The following is an 18,572-nucleotide window of genomic DNA, read 5'->3' on the forward strand; positions in this document are numbered from 1 at the left end:
CTGACTTTCCTGCAGAAACTAAATGTGCATTACACCTGGAGCAGTGACCATTTCACTTCTTCCATGTGATTTGTATCAGTGATTTCAAATGACAGAGTTTAAAACCACTCCCCTGTGAGGAGTAGGACTTATTCAGATAAGTCATCTTGGCACTTCCTGAGCGAGCTCTGCTCAGCCTGAGCCCAGGCACTCAGGTTTGCCTATGGCACAGTCAGCCAGGTCTTCTGGTGCTTGGGACATAGGAGTAGGCAGCCCTATTTAAAGAAGTATTTCAGTGTGAAGAAATGTTGGTGTTATAACATTCCTATGGTAATTTCTGTCCTCTTTGCTGTACTTCATAACTAAAGAAGCTAATGTCCCTGTGTCGCAAGGCCATAAGGCAAAGCACTAGCATGTGGAGCAGAGAACAGATTGTTTGGCATTGCACTGGCTGCTACTTGCTGCAAAAGGGAAAGGACGTGCATACAAGAGAGATATACTTTTTTTTTTCCTTTTCTCTCTTTTCTTTTTTCTTTTTGGCATTATTTCTTCTTTTTTTCCTTGTGTCTCTTTCAGGAATAAAATCTATATGGGAAGCAAGTGGAACTTTGATCAATGAAGGAATGCATCTAGGTGTACAAATATGTTGTGGATTATATTTGTGATAAAAGTTCAAAGCTGTCCTGCTATTCCTTTCACACACAAACTTCTTATAGCTGACCCAGTTTTAAAATGCAAGTGTGTGCAGAACGGTTTTCTAGAATTTTTGTGTTAGAAATGAATGAAATAGATTCTGTGATTAAGCATCATTTTTGACAAGGAACTTTTGGGGAACAGCACCTCCATCATGACGGGCAGTCAAATACTCAAATTGCTTGCAAGTCTCCAACGCAGAGAAATTTTCCTTAATGGGGTAACTTCTGTTTGAAGATACTAGGCCTATTTTGTCTGTTCCACTGTCAAGAAACAAAAAGAGGGTACATGTGATGGAGGTACAACAGTGGCTGAGTATCTTCTGTTTCCTTCTCCTTTTATCAACATAATTTCATAAATTAAGGTAGTTTTCTGCTCAGAAGCATAATTAAAATGGATTTAAGACTGATTACAAAAGCTTTGCCACCTTCCAGAGCTGCAGGTTCAATGAACTACAAAGCAGCAAAACAATGGAAAAACAAAGTTATGTTTCTGCAGACACTCTACAGGGTGAAAGAGACGTTACATCTTGGATGGAGAAACCCATGCAAGAGAACAGGCTGGGCCAACTGGACAAAAATCATCTTTGCAGAAAGGGTTCTGGTTGTTAAGGCCAATTACATATCAGGCTGTGTTAACAAAAGCGTAGCTAGCAAGTTGAGGAAAATGTTATTCCTATCTATTCAGCACTTGTAAGGCCACATGTGGAATATTACATCCAGTTTTGGGTCCTGTGGTACAAGAAAGATGTTGACAACCTGGAGCAAATCCAGCAGGGATCACTAACGTGTATAGGTAGCTGAAACACCTGATATAGGAGTGGCTGGGGGAGATGGGTCCCTTCAGCCTGGAGAAGAGAAGGCTGTGTGGGGTGGGGGAATCTTACTACTGTGTTCAACTACTGAAAGAGGGGATTATGGGGAAGATGGAGCCAGACTCCTCTTGGAGGTGCACAACAAGAGGGTGAGAGGCAAAAGACACAAATTAAAGCAAGGCAAATTCTGATGAGATACAAGGGGAAAAATATTTCCCTGTGACAATAGCTTTGAGCAGGGGGCTGGGCTGGAGAAGCGGTCCCTTCCAACTTAATTTTTTTATGAAACTAATTCTGTGATCTCAGTATCACTGGTGGCACTAGTGCTTTTTAGTTGGTGGGGATCTCAACAGAAAATTTTGTAGAAAACTTGTGTGCATCTCTATGTGTGCAACAAAACAAGAAAGAAAGCAATATTGTGCAGGACAGTATAGGTTTTTCATTATCAAGACAGTACCAACAAGACAAGAATATTTATTTATTTATTTATTATATGTTGCAAAACAGATGATAAAATGTCTGTTACCTTGAAAAGGACCTTGTAACTTTAATCTGTGTTCCCCTTTGTGCAGTCAGTCCAAATTGCCACAGGCCATTCCGGGCAAACCTGGGGATAGCCAGCAAAATCCCCCTGAGGGCTACAGCTCAGGCGCCCGACTTCAGGAGAACTCTGTAACTCCTGTAAGCCCTAGTAACACACAAGTAAAAAAAATAAAGAAGGTAACTTGCTACATATTGTAACAAGCTATTACATATTATAACTTGTTCCTTGTAACAGCAAATCAGATGATGGAGAGAAGTGGGCACAAAGGAGAAACTTACATGCATTAACAGAACCTGATACATGGAAGCAGAGCTGTTCAACTTATTTTGGAATTAAAAACTTTCCTTGTAAATTTTTTGAGCTGTTTAGAGACCAGGTTAGAGTTGGGTCCATTAAAAGAAAGAAACAAACAAACCCCAAACCCCAGGAAACCAAGGAAAGTGAACTGTCAGGCTTTTCTCTGTTGTTACCTTCTTCCATCAGTAGATCCAGAACCTGCTGTGTTCCCAGCATTTAGTAAGAATTTGAACTTCACTGAAAAAGTTCTATAATCACATGCATATGCTTCTACTAGTTTTGGATTAATTGACCAGGTGTACTGACTAAGCCACTGAGAAGCAGGCAGAGTAGCCATGTAGTACTGTGAAAGGTAAGTTTTGACAAAACTGGATGTCTTCTGATCAGGCTGATATCATGCTACTTAGCTGAAAAACACTGTGGCAAAATGTGGTTCTCTCTGTTTGTCTGATTCATTTTAAAGATATTTGAAGTAAGGATTTCCTTGTTATGCATATGAAAGTAGGATTGGAGTGATTCTTGTCACTGTAGTAATGTGTATAATTCCTTAGAAATGTAACATTCTGAGCCTGTATGAAACAGTGCAAGGGCATTAGATGGAAACCTGAAACACACTTGCCGACTTGCATGAAAAATTGCAAAGTTATATAGTCGCAAACCTCTGGTGCAACTCTTAGTCATTGACACAAATTGTTCTTAACGATTTCACAAAATGGTCTCCTCTACCTTATCGCTGAAGCTTGCCTGGAATAATACTCATTTCCATCCTTTACAGTTCTGCAGAAAGCAAACTGTTAGCATGATCAAACCTCGCTACCTTGCCAGTATATAAGTATTCCTGCCTGCTACATCTCATGCATTTGTTCAAAAATAAGTTTTCCTTGAGAAGGGCATACCACATATTTGAAATTAAACTGCATAAGGGCTTAATATCAGTGGATCTCTTGAGACTTTTCAAAATTTAACAGTTTGGATTTTCTAGTGACAGCAGAAGTATGTTTCTGAAGTTCATATTTCCCCTTTTGAACAGCTCCTTGTTACAGTGTGGGAAAACTGTGCTATCATAAAATCCAATATGACTAATTTTGATTTGATAGTAACTGAATTTAATGTAGGTGACTGGAGGCACTTTGTCACTTCAAAGCTATTTTGAATCTTTAAAATCCTTGAGTATGTACTCATTTACTTATTCAACTGACCTGTTGGAGATATCACTATGTTAGAGGATATCGGACTGAAGCTGTCTAGAATTAATTGCTTAGCATAACTTGCTTAGCATTAGTAGCTAAATTTGCTGAAGCCTTAGGCCTCAGGCTGTGAACTTTTACTTAGATAAGTAAAAGGAGGCCCCAGAGCTGGTTCAAGCTGGAGAGATAAAGAAGTTGCACGGACGGCAGGAGTAGCCAACCTTGAAGATAAGAAAAGAAGCAGCCTGCCTAGAGACAATGAAGGGGCCCAAGGAAGAAGGGGAAGACCCCAGACCTAACTATTACTATTGGTCCAAACTATCGCTTAAGGGGTGGGGAATTTAGATTGTAAGGGTATAATTGCCCAGGGATTTCTTTGTTCGGGGTCCCTCTTCAGGGGCACTCAGCTCGAGCTGTAATTACCGCACGTGTATCACTAAATTTTATTTTTCTTCAATCTGACTTTGAACTTCTGCCTCAGCAGGAACCTAGGGTCAGACCCTGTTATGGAGGCCGGCGAGCCTGATTTTCCTTAACAACTACTAATCTTTATGTAAAACATTGATTTAGTCTTTTCCCTTAAAAAAATTGCAGCCATACACACACAAAAAGGAGGACGTACCACCTGATATCCAGAGGTCCCTTCCAGTTGACATGAGTCTCTGGCTTTGTAACCCCAGGGACTGAGCTGCCCCTGCTCAGTACAGTACTGTTTCCATCCTCATACTTATGTGTGCTGGGACAGGAGAAGGGGTGTTCCCAGCTCCAGGCCCCTCTACCTCTAGTCCTCTCATACCGAGATTTGTGCCACGTCCTGAACTGCTCTGTGTTCTGCTACAGCACAACCTGGGGATCAGTTTTTTGGTGCTGAGCACCCCATTTTCCCTTTGTAATCTGAACTAGTCACATTTTCATTATTGGCTGGAGGCATTTAGTCAGACTGTAAGTAAGATCAAATAAGCAAAGTGAATCCTTTTCTATAGTTACAGTTAATACTTCTTCTCACTCCTAATGTTAATTATTTTTTAAATGTGCTCTTTTATAATAAAACTGAGAAAGGAAGACTCTGGGAAACCATCTAAACTGAGACATAGCAGTAATTTGAACTGTGTGCTAAGTAATAAATATTCTCTGAGCTTTAGGAAAGGTACTTTGAGATAATAGGTAGGTGAGCAGATTTTGATTTACTCAGAAAAGGCAGGAAGTATAAAATCATTCTGGCCAGTGAGAGTTTTGTTCTGTTTTTGGATCAGGTGTTTGACATTGATCATTCTATTTATTTGTTTTTGAATCGTCCACTGATTTACTGCCCTGCTGTTGTACTTCTTTTCTCTCTTCTTTTCTCTCTTCTCTTCTTTTCTCTTCTTTTCTTCCAAAATAAAGACATGTTTTTTGTAGTCATCACACTGCAGATATTCTGATCTAGAGAAAATAGTCTTTTCAAAAATGCTTTAGTAAGTCTGTTAGTTTGTTAAACAGAAAAATTACTTAACAGCATTTTTGCAATGGTTTGGGCTGTTTTCCAGTATTCTTTATGGTTGGCAATGCAGTGCAGGAGTAAACTGTAATATAACCCTGAGCAAATGATATACAAAAAGGTACTGGTTTTAGCAAAAATGGCAAAAAGGATTAGTATAACCACTAATAAATATACCCTATAATTCAGAACCTGTGAATTAAAATAGATAGGCACAGTCAGTTGATAAAATACAGTATGAAAGGCCTGTTTAAAGATAATGCATTGCAGTACTTCCCAAGATGATGTTTCTGAACACTGTGCCATCTTCCTGTTGCTGGGTGATGCATTCTTTGTGGAGTGGCTTGAAGAAGACAGAGAAAACTGAACTGAATTGTAAAGAACATTAATGGCATGATAGATAGAAGAATATCCTGTCATGTGATTTTATGATATTTTCTAGATTCAACTTCTGGCCACCTGTACACCCCATTATACAAAAACCTGGAGAATGGAATAAATCACGTTTTGTTCACTTTCTTGTGTACTGGACATATGCGGAGGCTCAGAATGCAAATTCTAAAGCATGGTTTCCACCTGAAGGCACTTTCAGAGCTGATCTCTAAACTCAATCTGAAGCTGCAGGAGAATAGGAAGTGTGGAGGATGCCTCTTACTATTGGGTGTCTGAAATCAAGTCTGAGACATCCCTATCAGCCTTAAAGGGGAAATGAACTTTGATGAACCGATGACTGGTGTCGTAGAGGCCTAGTACCAGCCTCTGCACCAGTACTACCAAACAGCATGCAGCTAGTGCTAGAAAAGTTCATTTACATGGTTCTTTTTTGGCCCTTATATAAACACCAAATGCGTTGGTGAGGACACAGGGTATGATTGGAGTAAAGGATTATTCAGATCCAGTTTGAAAGAAGTTGGTAACAGCTCAGATCTGTGTCTGTAGCAGCATTCAGTTACCTGAGAGTGTGACAGAGTGATTCAGAAATCTTCCATTTCAGGCTGAAAGATATTAGGACTGATTAGCAATATCTACCTGAAGGTTTAATAAGTTAGCCTGTAGTGGCTGGTTTTCTTTTTTAGATTTCTCTTAGTTTTAATATAATTAATGAAATTTAAACAAAAGAAATGTCAAGTAGATACAAAATAATCATAATCTACACTTTGAAGATTCACTAATGAAGTGAATATTCACTCCATAAGGCAGTTCTAGGGAGGAATCACAGAATCGCTGAGGTTGGAAGGGACCTCTGGAGATCATCCAGTCCAACCCCCCTGCTCAGGCAGGGTCACCTACAGCACGTTGCACAGGATTGCGTCCAGGCGGGTTTTGAATATCTCCAGAGAAGGAGACTCCACAACCTCTCTGGGCAACCTGTGCCAGTGCTCTGTCACCCTCACAGTAAAGAAGTTTTTCCTCACGTTCAGATGGAACTTCTTGTGTTTCAGTTTGTGCCCATTGCCTCGTGTCCTGTCACTGGGCACCACTGAAAAGAGTCTGGCCTCATCCTCTTGACACCTTCCCTTAATATAGTTGTATACATTGATAAGATCCCCTCTCAGTCTTCCTCTTCTCTAGGGTGAACAGGCCCAGCTCTCTCAGCCTTTCCTCATAAGAGAGATGCTCCAGTCCCTGACTCATCCTAGTAGCCCTTCACTGGACTCGCTCCAGTAGCTCCATGTCTCTCTTGTACTGGGGAGCTCAGAACTGAACCCAGCACTCCAGCTGTGGCCTCACCAGGGCAGAGTAGAGGGAGAGGATCACTTCTCTCAACCTCCCTCAGACTGCTGGCAATGCTCTTCCTAATGCAGCCCAGGATACCATTGACCTTCTTGGCCACAAGGGCACATTGCTGACTCATGGTCAACTTGGTATCCACTGGGACCCCCAGGTGTCCTTCTCCGCAGAGCTGCTTTCCAGCAGGTCAACCCCCAACCTCTACTGGTGCAGGGGGTTATTCCTCCCTAGGTGCAGGACCCTGCACTTGCCTTTGCTGAACTTCATGAGGTTCCTCTCTGCCCACCTCTCCAGCCTGTCCAGGTCTCTCTGAATGGCAGCACAGCCCTCTGGTGTATCGGCCACTCCTCCCAGTTTGGTATCGTCAGCAAACTTGCTGAGGGTGCACTCTGTCCCTTCATCCAGGTCATTGATGAAGAAGTTGAACAGGACTGGACCCAGTACTGACCCCCTGGGATACGTTGCTAGTTACTGGCATCCAGCTGGACTTGGTGCCACTGATGACAACCCTCTGAGCCCGGCCATTCAGCCAGTCCTCAATCCACCTCACTGTCCACTCATCTAACCCACACTTCCTGAGCTTGTCTATGAGGATGTTATGGGAGACAGTGTCAAAAGCCTTGCTGAAGTCAAGGTAGACAACATCCACTGCTCTCCCCTCATCTACCCAGCCAGTCATTCCATCATAGAAGGCTATCAGGTTGGTTAGGCATGATTTCCCCTTGGTGAAGCCATGCTGACTACTCCTGATCACTTTCTTTTCCTCCACATGCTTGGAGATGGCCTCCAGGATGAGCTGCTCCATCACCTTTCCAGGGATGGAGGTGAGGCTGACTAGCCTGTAGTTCCCTGGGTCCTCCTTCTTGCCCTTTTTGAAGACTGGGGTGACATTGGCCTTCTTCCAGTCCTCAGGCACCTGTCCTGATTACTATGACCTTTCAAAGATGATTGAGGGTGGCCTTGCACTAACATCAGCCAGCTATCTCAACACTTGTGGGTGTATCTCATGCCCCAAAAGGGTCCATGGACTTTTGTATGTCCAGTTTGCTGTGATCCCTAGCCTGATCCTCCTCCACCAAGGGTAAGTCTTCCTTTCCCCAGACTTTCTTTCTGGTCTCCAGGGCTGGTCTTACCAGCAGAGACAGGTAAAGAAGGCGTTCACTACCTCAGCTTTTTGGATCCTTTAAAAAGGAGCTGTGCTTGTTGCACAAACTACTTTAAACCCCACATAAATAGAATTATCAAGGAAATTGCTAAAGACAACTAGCCACTTTTAATAAGGACTTCTGTGATCACTACATGCTTGTCAAGTATTGACGGTTACATTGTATTCTTCCCAAAAGTGAATCTCATTCCAATATTATCTCTAGTAACAATAACTGTTAAAAATAACTGTTTTACAGTACAGAGCATTTGTGGTCCCTTGCTTTACCTCCACTAAAGAAAATAGGGGAAGATTACGGCACCCTCAAGTGGTAGATATTGTTATACCTGTTACTAACTTTCATAGACAAAAATATATATTTATACACATTCTTTCCTAGAGGCCTAAAAATTGTGAAAGTGTTGGTTTCCAGCTTATAACAGATATTACATAAACACACTAAAAAAAATATTGAAACATAAGTGTATCAATTGGGATGTGATGTATAGTACATATACACACTATAATCTTGAAACAGAAATATAAGTATATACTGAGAACTTATTGGTGCCATCAAGGAAGTATATAGGATATATATATACATACATAGAATACTACACTGTTCAGGAGTTGTATAGCTGTATGTTTAGTTTAGCTACACCTAGACATCGGCTGCTGAGATAAAAAGCCATAAAACCAGATGATACTATTTTACAGAAATTAAGTTACTGTTTACTAGTAATTTATACTTACTTCGGTAAATAGACTGTAAATGCACACAGTGAAAACATTCTGGATGTCTTTTTTATTTTTTTCTCTGCTCTTCTTATAGAGATCATACAACCCTTTTAATGAAAAAGTGGGTGGCTCTTAAAAGAGCCTTTGGGTTAAAACTGATGGTCCAGAACGCTCTACTTGGAGCTGGTGTACTTGGTGACGGCCTTGGTGCCCTCAGAGACGGCATGCTTGGCCAGCTCGCCAGGCAGCAGCAGCCGCACGGCGGTCTGGATCTCCCGCGACGTGATGGTGGAGCGCTTGTTGTAGTGTGCCAGGCGCGACGCCTCGCCGGCGATGCGCTCGAAGATGTCGTTGACGAAGGAGTTCATGATGCCCATGGCCTTGGACGAGATGCCCGTGTCCGGGTGCACCTGCTTCAGCACCTTGTACACATAGATCGAGTAGCTCTCCTTGCGGCTCTTCTTGCGCTTCTTGTCGCCCTTCTTCTGCGTCTTGGTCACCGCCTTCTTGGAGCCCTTCTTGGGCGCGGGCGCCGACTTGGCGGGCTCTGGCATCGCGACCAGCCTCTACCACGTCCCCAGCACCGCCACCACGCAGCGCGCAGAGCAATGCGGCGGGAGTGCCCCCGCCCTCTCTTATTTATAGCTCCCCTATGCAAATAAGCAGCATTCCGCCTGCAGGCTACCATTGGTCAGCGGAAGACGGGGCGTCACAACGTCCCTCTCGACGCTCCACACTGGTCGGAGGCCGATCCGCCTTCCCATTGGCTGCCCGGCCAAGACCTCCTTCCCGGCCTATGGCGAGCGGCGCCGTTGGCCCTGGCGCGGCTACAGGCGAGCGGCGCAGCCTGCCGCCTCGGCTCGGCTCGGCTCGGCTCGCGCTCGCTCGCTCGGTGCCGGGAGGGAGCCGGGCAGCAGCATGTCTGGCCGCGGGAAGCAGGGCGGGAAGGCGCGGGCCAAGGCCAAGTCGCGCTCGTCGCGGGCCGGGCTGCAGTTCCCCGTGGGCCGTGTACACCGGCTGCTCCGGAAAGGAAACTGTGCGGAACGAGTGGGAGCTGGAGCCCCTGTCTATATGGCGGCCGTGCTGGAGTACCTGACGGCCGAGATCCTGGAGCTGGCGGGCAACGCGGCGCGCGACAACAAGAAGACGCGCATCATCCCGCGCCACCTGCAGCTGGCCATCCGCAACGACGAGGAGCTCAACAAGCTGCTGGGCAAGGTCACCATCGCGCAGGGCGGCGTGCTGCCCAACATCCAGGCGGTGCTGCTGCCCAAGAAGACCGACAGCCACAAGGCTAAAGCCAAGTGAATACAACCGTAAGCAGCATGTTGCGTCTTCTGATGAATATAATTCTAAAAGGCTCTTTTCAGAGCCACCCACAATGTTCATAAAAGAGTCATTATCTACAGTATATTTACGGAGATGCATATGAATTACTCAACCCATGCTGTTTTTTTATACATTTATTATCGGAATTTTTGGCTTGGGAAAATAGCAATGTTTTCAACCTTATCGTTAAAAGAAAACCGTGCCAGAATGTCCAGCCAACGAAAGTTCCTTCTGGTATGTGATATGACATATCCAGCTCTTAAACCAGAGAACACTAGAACAATGCGTTTCGGTGAGAGCTCCCCCCCTTTCCCTCCCCTCCGCTTCCGCCTTTCTCTTTCGTACGAGAGGCTGAATCAGCCCGGAGATACAAGGCGTGATCTTCTTCGGGGAGGGAGGGTGCGGGGAGAAGGGGCAGCGGGCTGGGCTCTCCCCTGGCCAATCCTTGGTCAGGGCGGGCTTTTCCAATACCTCTTTCTTTTTCAACAGGAACAAAAGGATAGGAGAGCTCAGGGACGTTTCCTGGTCAATAAGGTTCCTCTCCCCCTCCTTCCCCCCACACGAATAGACAAAAGAATTTAAAGGCAACACCTTAGAAATACAATGGATTATACATGGCTCAGTAGTAGCATGCCTGACAATTGCATTACTTTTGTTACAAAATATATTAAAAAGTTACATCCGATTTTTATCAAATCATTATTATAAAACGTTTCTTCCTGGTAAAGTCAAACCAATTACTCCACAAAAAGATGCAAATATCTGAACTTCCCTAAAGCCGCCGCGCTATGCCGTGCATATTAGTTTTTGTTTCAGTACTCGTAGGGAAAAAAAAAGATACGTTTAACCTCGGACGACTTACGAATTATTGGATCCTTGCTGCAGGTTACTGATGACTTTGGTGCCTCAGCTCCTTTAGGGATAGTGTGGGTGGCTCTTAAAAGAGCCGTTGGATAACAAAATATCTAGAGCAGGACTCTTCCAGTATCATTTACTTCTTTTTGGGCGCCGCCTTCTTCGCCTTGGCTGCTTTGGGCTTGGTTGCCTTGGGCTTGGCAGGCTTCGGCTTCACCACCTTCGCTTTGGCCGGGCTCTTCGCTGCCTTCTTGGGGCGGCCAGCCTTGGCTGCCTTCTTGGGGCTCTTGGTCGATTTCTTAGCAGCGGTGGCAGCCGGCTTTTTTGCTTTCTTGGGGCTCTTCTTCACCGCCACCGCCTTCTTGGGCTTCTTGGTGGCGCTCACGGGTTTCTTGGCCGCCGGCTTCTTGGGCTTGGCTGCCGCTGTGCGCTTTTTCGGGGCTTTTTCTTTCGTTTCGCCAGGCTTTTTGTTAAGCCGAAAAGAGCCGGAGGCGCCGGTACCCTTGGTCTGCACCAGGGTGCCCTTGCTGACGAGGCTCTTGAGCCCCAGCTTGATGCGGCTGTTGTTCTTCTCCACGTCGTAACCGCCAGCAGCCAGCGCCTTCTTGAGCGCAGCCAGCGAGAGCCCCTTGCGCTCCTTGGAGGCGGACACGGCCTTGGTGATCAGCTCGGTGACGCTGGGGCCCGAGGGCTTGCGGGCTTTGGAGCCGCCCGCCGCCTTCTTCGGCTTCTTGGCGGCGGCCTTGGCGCCGGGCGCGGGCGCATCGGGCGCGGCGGCGGGAGCGGTCTCGGACATCGCGGCAGGCGTCCTCTGCGGAGCAGGCGAACACAATTGGGCTGGCGCAGGTCAGATGCTCGTATTTTTAGCGAGGAGCCGCGCGGTGATTGGTGCGTTGCAGAGCCCGCCCCGCGGCACGGCCGGGGAGCCTTTCGGTGTGCTCGATTTGTGTTTCTTTGGACTAACAAAAGTGCATTTTCCTCATAATTTCTGCCACCAAATCGCTCCGTTTCCCCGGTGAGGGAAGAGAACACAAGGTACTTGTGATCGGTAGAGTTTCTAGTGCCAGACACGCGAGCTGGGTTAAAGGAGAAGCGATAAATCCCGTGTGCTGCTGCTGGAGAGACCTCTGAGGAGAGAAACTTTTGTTTTTCCTTGCAAATTAAAAATTTCCTTTCGACTAAAATGTTACAGCAGCGACTAAATCTGTTTCTTTAAAGGCTTTTCTTGGAATCAAAGTTGAAATCTGGTAATTTAAACTTATTTTGACAGTTTTAATTGATTTTGAAGAGGAGGAAGTAACACAAACTCCTCTTTCAGCTCTGAATATGGATTAAGAACCGGTTCCTTTGACCATGTGTTTTACCTCCTAAAACACTAAAGTCTATTGAAATAATGTCTCATACAGCCTCCTATTACTCTTACTATAAGGCCATAAACAATTTGTTAATGTCTGGGAATTCATTAAGATGCGATTGTTTTATTTTGTCTTCCTGGAATTTCAGCAGAAGGGAGGCAAGCTTATCTTATTGCCTTACGTGCTTTTTTCTTTTGTTTGTTTTTCCTGTGAATTTCTTTATCAATTATTAGGTAAACCAAGCTATTTGTTTTTCACGCTGGATTTTAATTTAAAGTAAACTGACAGTTGATAAGTTACATTGTAATACTGCAGCTTTGTAAAAGAAACTAACCTCCTAAACTAGTGGTGATATTTACTGAAATTATATTTTTGTCTTTCTAGTAATTTAAGATGCGCGAGACCCAATGTAGCAATTATGTAGCTATGCTCTGACTGCCCAGAGAGTAATATCTTGTTGTATGCTTTCTCTAGTAGTAATAGAATTTAAAACCACATTACTCTATTTTTGGAATAACACTTCACACAGTAAATCTACACAAAGATTTATCTAAAGCCAATTCTGAATCCTCCCTCTTAAAAAAAAAAAAAAAAAAAAAAAAAAAAAACAGCTTTTCCTTAAGCATTTTATGCTCATCACGGAAATGAGGAACTGTTTTCAGGAGCAACTGGAGCTCTTTGTGATTACCTAAGTTTAACTAGGTAGGCCACAGTGTGTTCCTAAAGAACCAGGAAGAATGCAATCAATATTGACATCTGGTTGAAGATGATGCAATATGCTGAAGAGAAGGAGCCCTAGAATAAAAATTTCATGAATCTTTACCTGATTATGACCAAGTATATTTTCCATTGTCTTTAATAGTTACTTAAGAATCACACAGCATTCCACTCTGGTCTTGTCCTATTTTCTTTGACACCACCAGACATAAATTATAATGTAAACACAGTATTGAAATAGATATTAGCAATAATAATTTCAGATTGTATGAATACATAGTTTTAGGAAAGTGTAATCTTATTTTTGTCTCATTGTTTCATTTAAAATTACTGTTTTATCAGTACTAAATGTGTATATAATGTGGAAATCCTTTTCAGTTACTGTGCAATTGGGCTTCAGTGGATATGAAGCTGAATGAAAATAATAAAGTCAAAAATGACAGCCTTCACCTAGGGGGGGGAAATATAATACAGCAGGTTGAAGAAAAGGTGCTCCTGAGCTCTGCAGTACTTCAACTGAAAGATGACTGAGAGTAGAGCTAATTGAATGGGGACATTTAGGGGCTTGTTTTTAAAAAATATATAACACAAAATAAGAATACAGGATTAGAATAAGTTAGATTAGATGTAGGATTGAAGATATGCTTTCATGAATCAGCAAAACTGGAAGTAAAATAATAATAATAATAATTTATTTTTTAACTTGCCTCCTATTTTCATTCCTAAATCAATGAATGAAACTTTCCAGAGACTTCATTAAATAGTGAAATAAACTAGTAACATTAGGAGATGACATTTACCCAACTACCAAGGCTTCATAGAACCTCAAGATGAAGGGGGACATAGAGCATTAGTGACACGTCAGCAACATGAAAATTATTCCTACCTACTCTTATTATTTCAAACTTAAAAACATTTACTTCAGTAACCTCATTGGGGGAGATTTAAATACTCCAGCCCTCAGTTGTGGCTTCATGAAGTGTCAATTAATGTTTACTGGTGGCTGAAATTAAGGTGGCTAAAATGGTCGCCATCACAGTTGTTTGCCTTGCTTTTCTCCCAGAGGCTGCTACACTCTTACCTTTCCCAACAAGGACAGCTACTAGCATATGTAGCAGCTTTGAGTCCACAACAGTTACAGCCCGCCATCCTAAAATAAACTAAAGCAACTGCAAAGCTCCCTGGCTCAGGCAGAAGCTCAGCTCTGTCCTTTCTAATGGCTTTGCAACAAAGAAAGAAAATAACTTTGGCAGTGTAGAATTGCTGCTTGAAACCTGTGTGTTCTTCTCCACATGGAAGAAATATATGCAGAACCAAAATTTAGGAAAGTTAAAGTGCATTTTGGCACTTTTACAAGGAGATTGCTGCACAGTCAGAGCAGATGGATTGGAAGGAAATGAGGGATGTAGTCAGGCAAAGAGCAAAATGTGATGGAGGATTACAAAAAAGGCAGGAATGACAGTTTCAGCTCCAGGTGAGCAAGTGAGGAAAGTGAATAATCCTGTTTTAGGTACATGATATTGTGAAAAGACCTTAACAAAAAGGTCACCATGCAGCAAGCAGTTTGGCTTTCCTAATAAGGCGGCTGGAGGGAAGCAGACTTTATCATTCATTAGAGGAGGAGGATAATGACATTAGGATCTCCAGAGAACATTTAATAGGGCATCATTGTAACATTGGCCATATCTGAAAGACTACAAGCCTCCTCACCTTGTGGACATCCCAGCAGGCTACACTATGTCCAAACCTGCACAAGATCATAATCTAAACTTTTCAGGCCACTTCCATCCAGATACCCGTCTCTGTCCAGCTTCTGCAGTTATCTATTAAGACCTCATGGCAAAAGCAAGGAGACCTATGAACCACCGCCAACAGCTGGCTCTGTACCTGAGAGATATCAAACATTCCCATCTCCAGGTTAGGGCCTGCCAGAACCTGTTCCCCAGAAAATGAGCTCCAGGTTATATTTAGATATGTTTGCAATAATGAGAGGTAACATTGCAGTTGGTCCTTTCAAGCAATTTTGTTAGGAGGTGTTAGTATGAGAGCTAGCCACACTAACATGGTCAGTGGACTGCTCTGTCTGCTGCAGCTGAGTCCAGTGGTTGGTCATTCTCAGACAGATGGAGGAGGTAGAGCTGATATATCTGTGCAGGACAACTCCACTCCTTCCTCCCAGTATAATTTCCAGAGAGATTTTGGTGAAGCTCTCTACACTGTTGCTGTCCTGCCTGTACGTGCTCCCCTGGACTAAAGTATAAATACTCCCTGCAACAGGGATTACACTCATACTATAATGTTACGCCTATGCCTTATTTGCCCTCAGTGACTTCATCCTTCATCCAAGTTACAATGTAATAACCTTTGTGATCAAACCAGCCAGCACAGTTTAACAGCTTTTAACCCTTAGCTAAGCAGTTTTAAAGTGGTACCTACAAAAATACAAACTCATTGTAGTCCAACAAGCAAGTCTCTGCCTACATAATACTAACGTTGCTCTTGATGCTATTGTTAAAGACTCTTAAGCGTAACAAGGCCACACAAGGCCTATTTAAGCCAGTGTGTGGCTAAACATCTATAGTGTGCAGGACAAATAGGGCAGGGCAATGGATGACTGTCCCCATAGACTTAGCCTCCTGGAATGTTGCACCCTCCTCCCTGTACTCCTGGTTAAAGGTTTGGGCATGTACTGTAGCTTCCCTTCATCATTACTGTGGTGTGTCATTTGGGAATTGAAAACCCATAGTCCAAAACCAGGATATGGCCATATTTAGGAGATTTTGTGAGGGATGTCCTTCATGGGGAAGGGTAATGCAGGAGCAAAAACCCTTCCAGAGCAGCTAATGAGGAAAAAAGATGCACTTTGTTGTATACAGTACAGGAACCTCTATTTTGGGCCAGGCTAACGCATTTTTCCTTTCTTCACACACAGGCAAAGAAAAGGTCCTTACTGTCAGTCAGATATCAAAGAACAGAATTACTAATGTCCTAAGGTACTTTGGTCTTCTAAAATTTATCCAAACCACTTGACAGAGAGTCTTCTGGACCACCTTGTAATGCTTTGAATATAGTCACCTACCAGACATCAAGGACCTGGGGCTCTGAGGCAGCTGTACAAGTAAGGTAAGCAACATTAATAGAAGCTTCTTCAGGCACAGTTCTCCCCCCCCCCCCCCCCCGCCAAACAAACAAACAAACAAAAAAAACCCTCCAGTGTCTCTGTTCCACTTGCATTTAATAACAATAAACACCACCAAGCAAGGGTACTGCCACAGCTTCTTCATCAGCACTGAAGCCTGGCTGCTCAGGCAAATGAGCAGCCCACACAGAGCAATGCTGAGAAACTCACTTTGCATCCAGTTACTCCTGCATGCTTCCTGCCCTCCACCCTTTCCCAGTTGTGTGCTGGTGCTCCTAGTTAAGTCTGTCAAGCGCAGCATTAGTCTTGGGAGATAGCAGACTGATGGACCTACCTGGGCCCCCCAGCCAGAGCCACATTTGGCACTGTGGGGGCACAAGGTGGCCTCAGGCATATAGGTGCATGTGGAGCTGGTTCACAATCCACCATCTGACTGGCCACAGGCAGTGATGTGTCTGGCCACCAGGTATATTTTTGTTGCCAGGTGACCCAGTTCTTGCCATGGAGCCAGTGACGATGGCAGCTAAGCACCTGGACATCTGCCATCTCTGAGAGCCACAATGCTCTGTCAGGCACCATGTGAGGGTGTTCTCACTAAATAATGCCGCCTTGCCTGTTTTCCTCATTGCTGTGGGGGTGAAGCAGGCACTGGCTCTAGATAAAGCTGTTTACACCACTCTTCCAGAGCAGGAACGTCACAAGGTAGTACAGGTGTCAGCACTATTGCCTTCCTGTCTTCCCACAGAAGAAACCAAAAAGCCTTTGAAGAGGCATTCAGTGTGTAAGGGTGCTGAGCCATAGCTTGTGTTTTTCATAGCTCAGGCTCTGCCTTGCAGCTGTGCAAGCTATATGCTGGTACTGAGGCAGCACCACCCCTCGTTAGGAGGTAATCTAGCCTGCCAGGGACACTGGAAGGGCTGGTTGGTGCCTGGGTTTCCCCACGATATATAAATAAGGCCTGTCACCCAGCACTCCTGTGATCAGACAGTGTAGAAAGCCAGGAATTTGGCTTCACAGACTGATGAGGATATGTCTGTAGAGTGTGGGTACTTTCAGGAGGAAGGCCTGGTCTTTTATTATTTCATGTATTTTGCCTGCAGCCCGACTCATCTGAGCTGGTCCCAGAAAGGATTGGCTTCCATGTAAGTATATGAAGTCTAAACCTTGGTCTTCCTGCCATAAATGTTTCTGGTTTTGACACTGAAAAAGCAATGAAGTTTTGGTTGATGAGTATGTGAAATAAGGAGTAGAAAAACAAGCTTTACTTGTGTATGCTGTTTGAGGTCAATAGTTTGTAACTTCTTACATTTAATTGTTTGGTTAGTAAGATTAACACATGAGGCCAACATTGAACAGCTAGTGGAGGGTATAAGCATGTGTCCACCTGTACAAAGGTGGAAAGTAAAGAGAAAACAGTTAGGCTTTTGAATTCACCTGAACTGCAATAGGAGGCACCTGTGAGAAAGGAAACTTCACAGTCCAAAACACCCAAGGGCAAAAAGGCTGTTGAGGAAAGGGACTGCTGATCAGTAAGGTAACCTTTTGAATAGTTCTGCTATTAATTGTCCAGATCTACTGCATGTTCATTTAAATAAACATCTTCCTTGAACAAAGGAAGAAAAAGGCTTCTGCTAAAAGATTGCACCAAAACTCCTAACTGGAGGTAAAAGTGTAATCCCCTTTTGCTTGCTTTATTAATTATTTAAAAGAAAAGAGCCCTTAGCATGCTTGGGTGCAAAGAAAGGCTTTCAGGGTTAGCTCTGTCAGCCACATCACTGGATAAAGACAGCAATATTTGCTTGCACTTGATACTGGGGGGGGGGGGGGAAATATAGGTTCTCACACTTTAAAACAATTAGTTTTTTGTGTTTTGTTTCATTTTATAATATGTGATTATTTTCTTAACTTGGTGATTCTTGAGAGAGGTCTTAACTCTTGTTTTTTCACCTTTTTCTCCCTAGGGTGCTGCTGCCACCTGGTTATATCCTTTTCAGTGTTGAAGGAGACACTTGCTTATGCCCGGTTAGGTTAATACCAGGGGAAAGAAGGCACACACAAGCCACAAGCCTGGGAAATGGCAGGGCATCCCTGTCCTGAATTTAGGGGCATCAGCAAGGATCCAGAGTGGGGAGAAGTGAGTGACCAATATGATCTGGGCAGATCTTGAGATTCTGCTGCCCCTTATACTGGATTCTGGACAGAGACTTAAGATCATAATATGGTAAGAACAGCCTCAGTGATTCTCATCAAACATCCATCTAGGCCGACATCCTATCCATGACAGTAGCCACTGAAAAAGACCATAACAGCAAGGCAATAACTAATATCATATCAAAACAATCCCTTAGACCCTAGTGACTGGTAGGCCAGGGACCCTCTGAATCAGAAAGGATGTTTTTGAACAGAAGAGCCTTGAATGGATTTTTCTTGTGTTTGTCTGTTGATTGCTTTCTCAGGACATAACATCTCTCCTTTCCCATGCTTTAGGATATATCTTTAGCTCAACACACGCAAAAAGGTTGAGGAGCAGGGACAGGGGAGGTGGGAGATGGGCAAATGAATGATGGGCATGT

The 18,572-nt window shown here is 43.9% G+C and overlaps 3 protein-coding genes across 3 annotated transcripts; 1 reads left to right on the forward strand and 2 right to left on the reverse strand.

The window, feature by feature from the left end:
• Positions 1-8,712: 8,712 nt before the first annotated feature.
• Positions 8,713-9,158, reverse strand: LOC106488207 (histone H2B 1/2/3/4/6). Its single transcript, XM_013947062.2, has one exon. The coding sequence runs from the start codon at positions 9,156-9,158 to the stop codon at positions 8,778-8,780; it is 381 nt and encodes a 126-aa protein (XP_013802516.2). The 3' UTR covers positions 8,713-8,777.
• Positions 9,159-9,515: 357 nt separating this feature from the next.
• LOC106488206 (histone H2A-IV-like) lies at positions 9,516-10,793 on the forward strand. Its single transcript, XM_013947061.2, has one exon. It carries the CDS (start codon positions 9,523-9,525, stop codon positions 9,910-9,912), a length of 390 nt encoding a protein of 129 aa, XP_013802515.2. The 5' UTR covers positions 9,516-9,522; the 3' UTR covers positions 9,913-10,793.
• A 67-nt stretch (positions 10,794-10,860) lies between these two features.
• LOC106488205 (histone H1.01) lies at positions 10,861-11,633 on the reverse strand. Its single transcript, XM_013947060.2, has one exon. The coding sequence runs from the start codon at positions 11,582-11,584 to the stop codon at positions 10,925-10,927; it is 660 nt and encodes a 219-aa protein (XP_013802514.2). The 5' UTR covers positions 11,585-11,633; the 3' UTR covers positions 10,861-10,924.
• Between the last annotated feature and the right edge of the window lie 6,939 nt (positions 11,634-18,572).

The sequence above is a fragment of the Apteryx mantelli genome, chromosome 1 (genome assembly GCF_036417845.1).
Source record: "Apteryx mantelli isolate bAptMan1 chromosome 1, bAptMan1.hap1, whole genome shotgun sequence".
NCBI lineage: Eukaryota > Metazoa > Chordata > Aves > Apterygiformes > Apterygidae > Apteryx > Apteryx mantelli.